General features: G+C 31.8%; 2 protein-coding genes across 16 annotated transcripts; both read left to right on the top strand.

The window, feature by feature from the left end:
* The first annotated feature begins 2163 nt into the window (after positions 1-2163).
* On the top strand, positions 2164-4238 carry LOC18028825 (cytochrome P450 708A2). 3 transcript variants are annotated; one of them, XM_024149861.1, is made up of 8 exons: positions 2170-2378; positions 2545-2860; positions 2966-3115; positions 3209-3547; positions 3666-3741; positions 3805-3848; positions 3942-4069; positions 4166-4238. In XM_024149861.1, exons 1-8 carry the CDS (start codon positions 2170-2172, stop codon positions 4236-4238), a joined length of 1335 nt encoding a protein of 444 aa, XP_024005629.1. The 3 variants fall into 3 exon arrangements, with proteins under 3 accessions (XP_024005628.1, XP_024005629.1, XP_024005627.1); XM_024149860.1 differs by having other exon boundaries at positions 2164-2378; positions 3666-3848; XM_024149859.1 differs by having other exon boundaries at positions 2170-2423; positions 3666-3848.
* Positions 4239-4720: 482 nt separating this feature from the next.
* LOC18028824 lies at positions 4721-6629 on the top strand. Of its 13 annotated transcripts, none has more exons than XR_002896742.1 (5): positions 4721-5020; positions 5315-5500; positions 5751-5791; positions 5889-5995; positions 6294-6629. XR_002896742.1 is itself a non-coding variant. In XM_024148555.1 (3 exons), the coding sequence occupies exons 1-3, from the start codon at positions 4778-4780 to the stop codon at positions 5759-5761; spliced, it is 393 nt and encodes a 130-aa protein (XP_024004323.1). In that variant the 5' UTR covers positions 4727-4777; the 3' UTR covers positions 5762-6277. The 13 variants fall into 13 exon arrangements, 3 of the variants coding, with proteins under 3 accessions (XP_024004323.1, XP_024004321.1, XP_024004320.1); XR_002896741.1 differs by having other exon boundaries at positions 5746-5791; XR_002896744.1 differs by having other exon boundaries at positions 4737-4968.
* Positions 6630-6948: the final 319 nt, after the last annotated feature.

The raw sequence follows: 6948 nt of genomic DNA, 5'->3' as shown, positions 1-6948 counted from the left end.
TACGCATGTGCGGGCCAACCACGTAGACGATCTTAAAGCAAATTAAGGTTAAAAAAAGCTTTTTTGCTGATAGTAAGTGTATAATGAAGAGACATATGACAATAGGTCTATAATCAAAATACAGGTAAAAGTCTAAAAGATTATTTTGGGTTAAATTTGCTCTCTTTTTTTTGCTAGAAGTTATTTGATATAATAGATAGGTGATATGTAAGAACTCTAACTTTAACTTTAAGTTGTTAATGTACTTAAAAGAAACATTATAGATCATTTGACTTTAAGAATTTAAAATACTGGGTAGTGATTTAAAAATAAATAGCCTAACAAATATAAAATCTGATGTTATAAAAAAAGATGATTGGATTCATAACAAACTTCTTTGAGTTACCAACAATGATCTTTACTCTGGCTTGATCAATTTTTTTTTATTTTCAAATATTCTGAAATTGTAAAAATGGTGGAATGTGTAATCAATTATTTTTTTTTCTTCACTTTTTTACTTATGCATTATAAAACATATTTAATATTTTAGTAAAAGTATAAAATATGAATGATATAATACTAACATATATAGTTACAATATTAATTAAGTTTTTAATAATATAGTCAATTTGTCTTAAGAGCGGATATGTGGTTGGCCTGCACGAATATGAACGCTCTTAAGGCATATTGAAGATATGTTAAATAACATTTTCATTAAAAATAGGTGTATAAGCAAGTAACATAAGAATATAGGTTATTAATCACAATACCAGTAAAGTTTAAACTATTAGTTTGAGCTAGAATTTTTGTTTGTTCACATATCACTCACACAATTATTGTCAGCTGCAATTATTTGATTTAATCGAGAGGTGATACGTAGTAACTCTAAATTTAAAGACTATAGGTTGTTAACGTACTTCAAATAATATTGTGGAAAACATGATTTTAAGAAAATGGGTAGCAATTAAAAATAAATACAGTTTTATTTTGTTGGCTTTCTAAAAATAAACCATAATAGAAACAAAAAGACAATATTAGATCATGTTAATTAGTAGAATTTTAAAGGCTTTAAATGTACTAAACCTTAATTAGATAAATTAGAACTTTAAGATTTTGAAATGAAATAAAATTTTGTAAAGTCTAATAGTTAAAATAAACTAAAGTCTGTCAAATTTTTATAAGAAAAATAGTAAAAATGGCGAGATATAAATCGCAAACCATCAACAATCTTTCAAACATATCGTCACCATAATAAACTTTTCTATTATCTATATAATATACATTTCATTCACAAACTATTATATTGTCTAACATATATAAATTTAAAGTTCAATCTCTATTCACAAGCACACAAAAAAAATCTTGACTATCATTACCGCATCCAACAGAAGTTTTAAAATATATTATTATCAATGTTTATTTTCATATATAAAATCCCTCAAAACACAATAAAATTTTTAAATCTCCGACTTCATAAAGTTCTCATCCATATATAACTATACTTTTCATTAACAAATCGAAAAACAAACATTTCAAAAAAAAACTCAACCCGTGCATAGCACGGGTAAAAATCTAGTCAATATTAATTAGATAACAGGACAGTTAATTTAAAATATATTAATTACAACTTCAAATTATAAGTTCATTTTTTTGTTTATTTACTCGATATTTAGATGATAATTAGTCCAAACATAATAAATAATTTTCTTTAAATAAATTAAAATTAATTCAGAATTTAAATTATATAATTTCATATTACTTATTTTAGGCTATACTATAGATTAAAGTTTTATTTTTAAAATTGATTAATTTATATAATGATTAGGTAAATAATAAATTATGTTGGTGATTAATATTTGTCAAATTACTATAAAAGTAAGTCTACTTTTCAAATTTCTGATAAGATTTGGATATTTATCAAAATCTCTCTAAAGAAACAAAAAAGAAAAATTATTTATTTAACATACAAAGGTTCTCAGTTAATTTATTTCATATAATTTTAGAGATGTGGGATCTCAACTTTGAAAAAAAAAGAACCTTTGACAATAACTAAATAAAGAGCTTCTCTACCTCTTTATACCTTTTTCTAATAGTATAAAGAGAGAGTTCCTCCCTAAGCTAACTATACAAGCTGAAACTCTCAAACAAACATATATATCCAAAATAATTGAAAGAAACAGATAAATGAAAATGGTAGAAGTTTATGAGTTATGGATTGTAATAGTTTCAATCATAGTGCTCAAGCTATGTCATTGCATCTATCAATGGAGCAACCCAAAGTGTAATGGAAAACTTCCTCCAGGGTCAATGGGGTTTCCGATCATTGGAGAGACTTTTCAGTTCATGAAACTTCATGACGCTCTTCAGTTTTCAGCTTTCGTCAAGGAGAGAATCCCCAGGTTCTTCTCCTTATTTACTAGCATGCATTACAATTTCATTTGCATGTTTAGATATATTTTTCTTAATCCTCCTAACTTATGAAAGTTACGTTGTCTTTGCTTTGTCCTCTTTTTTTCTTTCTTTTTTTCTTTCTTTTTTTTTTAACTTTTTTTTGGAAAAATATAGACATGGACCAGTTTTTCGGACAAGTTTATTGGGAGGCAAAGTTATAATCTCGATGGATAATGAACTGAATATGGAGATAGCAAAGACAACTCGTATTCCTGGTGTCCCGAAGAGCATAACACGGCTATTTGGCGATAACAACTTGTTTGTGCAGAGCATAGAATCCCATAAACATGTCCGGAGCTTGACATTCCAGTTATTGGGTTCACAAGGTTTAAAATTGAGAATTATGAGAGACATCGATCTCTTGACTCGCCAATACATGGAGGAAGGAGCTAGGAAAGGCTTCCTTGACGTCAAGGAAACATTAAGCAAGGTAAACAAAAAAACAATTCATTTGGCGTTGTTTTTTGTCGCTTGGCAATATTATTATCAACTAGATAAGGTATACCAAAATTATTCGTATCATCAAATGTTATAGATATTAATTGAATGCCTTGCAAAGAAAGTTATGGGTGACTTGGAACCAGAAGCGGCTAAAGAACTCGCACTTTGTTGGAGAAATTTTCTGAGTGGCTGGTTTCGTTTCCCTTTCAACTTTCCTGGGATGGGTGTATATAATATGATGAAGGTAAGTTTTTTCAGTAACTTTACTAGCACTATATACACATAAGGCTTTAGTACAAAAAAAATGGAGGCTGTGATGGTGACTGTTTCGTGGCAGGTGAGAAAGAGGATGATGAAATTACTAAAGGATCTAGTGTTGAAGAAGAGAGCATCAGGAGAGGAGTTCGGAGAGTTTTTTAAGATCATATTTGGAGAAAAGGATGGAGGAAAGGAAACAATGAGCGTGGAGAACGCGATTGAGTACATATATACTTTCTTTCTGATTGCTAACGAAACAACTCCGCGGATTCTTGCGGCTACAGTAAAGCTCATTAGCGAAAACCCTCAAGTCATGCAAGAGCTGCAAAGAGAGCATGCAGAAATTGTCCGGGGTATGACTGATAAGGAGGCTGGCCTAAGATGGGAAGACTACAAAGCGATGACTTTTACTCATATGGTATGTATATATAACATCAGGATACAGAAATCATGTATATGTGATATAGAATATCTAACATTCTGCTCACTGCCAATTGGTTTTAATTAGTTCACACATAAACGGTGTTTTGTTTCAGGTGATCAATGAGTCACTTAGGATCACAACCACAGTGCCTGTAGTGCTTAGAATACCTGATCATGACATCAAAGTCGGTGATTATACAATTCCAGCTGGTTGGACCTTCATGGGCTATGCTAGTGTCCATTTCAATCCAGAAAAGTATGAGGATCCTTTAGTATTTAATCCATGGCGCTGGAAGGTGATTTAAATTTGATCTTTATCATATTATTTACTCTCGAATTCCGCTAATCAACTCCAGAAACTTAAAACATATATTAAACTAAATTAACAGGGGAAAGACTTAAGTGCGCTAGTCTCCAAAAATTACATCCCCTTTGGCGCTGGCCCTAGACTTTGTGTGGGGGCTTACTTTGCTAAGCTGTTGATGGCAATTTTCATTCATCATTTGTGTAGACACAGGTTTATCTTTATCACCTAATGACTCATCACTCATGACTCAGTTTTTCTACTATACAGTCAAAGTATTAACTTAACGTATATACTTATGGTTTGCAGGTGGTCAATGAAGGCAGACACCATAGTAACTCGAAGCTATATGCTTATGTTTCCGCATAGATGTGATGTTTAAATCTCAGAAGACACCAAAGTGGATAATTCCGCTGGTTACTAGAGAAGTTAATATTCTATTTGAGATAGTTGGTCATCAACTCATCATGTTTTATGTTTCTATTGAAAAAATAAAGTAATCAAGACAGATGGTTAGATCGTCTTCTCGATCACTTTGTATGAATATTATTTCCGTCATTTACAAAGATTATTACAAGATGAAATCAGTTTATGGAAAATGGTACTGCTTTAGCTGAATTTCAAAAAAAATATTTATATTGGTGAAAAATTATCAATCACATATCAAAAAAAAAAAATTAGTTATTAAACGAGTATCTTACTTTGAGTGTGCAAATCCCGGCCCAGTAAATCAGACTTAGTCAGCTAGAAGTAAAAGGGCCGAATAAGTGAAAGACGATAAGAGCATCATTATCCCAGAGACGGTCCAAGTCTCTGAGCCCAAAAAAATAATAAAAATAATCAAGTTCAGTCCAAAACTTGTAAAAACGTTTCTTATTTTGCGACAACAACAGACGTTTCTTTGTGAGTGGGTCGAAACAAATGGAGATTTTCTCTGCAGAAATTTTTTTCCCACCGACAAAAACTTCTTTCTCCGACAAGTCTTTAGTCTCTCCGTCGAAGGCGATTTGGGAGGTGATTTCGACGTTTCAGTTTCTCTCACAGGTTCTCTCTGACAGCTGTGGTTTCTCCAGCGGCTTCTGGATCTCTGCGACGGTCTATCCACGTAGTTGGTGTTAACCTAATCTCAGTCTCTATCCTAGATCTTCTGTTTCTCTGAGAGTTGTGAGTTAATGATCGATGGGGTATTTGATTTGTTGATTTGGTTCAGTTTTAATCAAATTTTCTGGTAGTATTTGAGTAGGAAATCGATTGAAAGTGCTTTAGGGTTTTGAAAAATTCGGGGTTTAGAGTTGATTTTTTTGCGAGAAACTTTGTACGTCTGTTTTCTAATCGAATCTGCTAAGGTATTTTGTTGTTCTTGATGTTTACTTTTTAAACTCAAATTCCTCTTTTTGTTCGTTTTGTTCTCTGGTTTTAAATCGAATATGTTTAACTTGTTTTGTTGTCTTTGTTCAGCACCATACCGATCAGCTACAACAATAATTCATCTTCCGTAGCAAGCTTCAACAGTAGTTGTGCTCGAACTGATGGGAATTTTGGGATTCCTTTTTTTATTGTGGCCGAACCCCAATCATTGAAGAATTCACAGCTGCAGCGACATTCGGAAGGAAGTTCTACACATGTCCTGGAATATTGGGAGAGGTGAGATGAAATATTTATAAATATGTGTCATAAACCCTAAACTCTAAATATGTTTAAATTATATAATTAACTTTCTTTATAATAAAACATTATTATTAATTTTTTTTTAAGAAACCCATTTGGCTTTCTACCAATGCACAGCAAAAATTATTAGGTTTCTTATATAAGTTTCACTACACGAAATAATATTGACTATGCCTTAAAAGACCCATATGGGTGTTACTGATAATAATGCTCTAATGAAGTGAAGATGCGAGCTAAGAGACTTGCTGGAGTAGTCTTCTGTCAAAGGTGAATACATGTTGAAGTAAGGCAACCCCAAAGTGGGATAAAGCTCGTGACTGATTTTATCGAATTTAATATTTACCCATGGATCTTATCTTAAAAGCTCGCATTCCGTGATGGGATCCTTCAGCTCTGATCTGATCGAATTGGAGACATAATTCAGTAATGGGATGAGACTAAACCTTTGGTCTATGACAAATTTAGGAATTCGTGAGCTTACTCTCCTTACTGTTTCTTTAAAAGTTATTTTCTTAAATGCATTTTTCACATAGTTTAATGTAATATTCTGTGTATGAGCGATGGGAATAAGATGGGATTAAGCTCTTTCTGGGTCAACTGAAAAGCAAAATTTTTCCAAATACATGGGTTGGGATTTGAAGTAATCACATAAACGATGCAGAAATTTCAGAAAGGATTCATATGTTGTAGGAGACTTGCTTTCGTTTTATTATATGTAGTTATCCTAAATGGAATTGGGTGACCCAATATGATTAACTGTTTTCTGCAGTTCTGATGCTAGACTTGCTTAAAAACATCTCTCAAAAGCCCAAGCAGTGGCAAAAACTGCTAAAAAAGTGTGATGAGGAATGGGATGTGCAAATAAATTACAAGAACAATACAGAACTGTAGGTGCTGTTTGCCAGGAAGCATTTGCTCATCTACAAGATTTGAAGAAACAACAACGAGAAAAAGTACCAAATAGCTTTTGGAACCGGACATGTACTTAGGAATACTTACATCTATGTTTTAGATTAATCCTCCACTTTTGATATTTCTTTCATATTGCAGAACAAATATTTCTTCAAGTACAAAGATGATTCAAGGACAACAAATGTAATGTGAGACACCCTAATCTCGCAAATATAACTTAACTTGTATTACACTCGTTTAACAGCTTTTTAAAAAGAATAACTAACACATTAAATAATCATTTATTATCAAAAATATTTTATTAAAAATATATAAATCGAGAACTCGAAAAATCTTAAATATTTAAACAAACTAAAAATAATTTAATTAAAATTCTTCTTAAAAATAATTACAAAATGCGTCCCTGACTTCTGGACATAACACCGCAACAACTGTCACAAGTACTATTTTTCGGTCTCACCTGAAAAAGAAGAGAGGGGTGAGTATTCGGGGAAAAATACTCAGTGAGGGTG

This window comes from Eutrema salsugineum, unplaced genomic scaffold (assembly GCF_000478725.1).
Source record: "Eutrema salsugineum unplaced genomic scaffold, Eutsalg1_0 scaffold_1, whole genome shotgun sequence".
Taxonomy (NCBI): Eukaryota; Viridiplantae; Streptophyta; class Magnoliopsida; order Brassicales; family Brassicaceae; genus Eutrema; species Eutrema salsugineum.
The sequence above is the reverse complement of the archived record's forward strand: the minus strand, read 5'-3'. Positions and strand labels throughout refer to the sequence as shown.

Coding starts and splice junctions, on each gene's coding strand:
- LOC18028825 (XM_024149859.1), top strand. CDS start 2,170: ATGGTAGAAGTTTATGAGTTATGGATTGTAATAGTTTCAATCATAGTG. Junction 3,548..3,665: donor CGATGACTTTTACTCATATG/GTATGTATATAT, acceptor GTTTTGTTTCAG/GTGATCAATGAGTCACTTAG. Junction 3,849..3,941: donor TTAATCCATGGCGCTGGAAG/GTGATTTAAATT, acceptor CTAAATTAACAG/GGGAAAGACTTAAGTGCGCT.
- LOC18028824 (XM_024148552.1), top strand. CDS start 4,778: ATGGAGATTTTCTCTGCAGAAATTTTTTTCCCACCGACAAAAACTTCT. Junction 4,969..5,314: donor ACGGTCTATCCACGTAGTTG/GTGTTAACCTAA, acceptor GTCTTTGTTCAG/CACCATACCGATCAGCTACA. Junction 5,501..5,750: donor GTCCTGGAATATTGGGAGAG/GTGAGATGAAAT, acceptor AATGAAGTGAAG/ATGCGAGCTAAGAGACTTGC.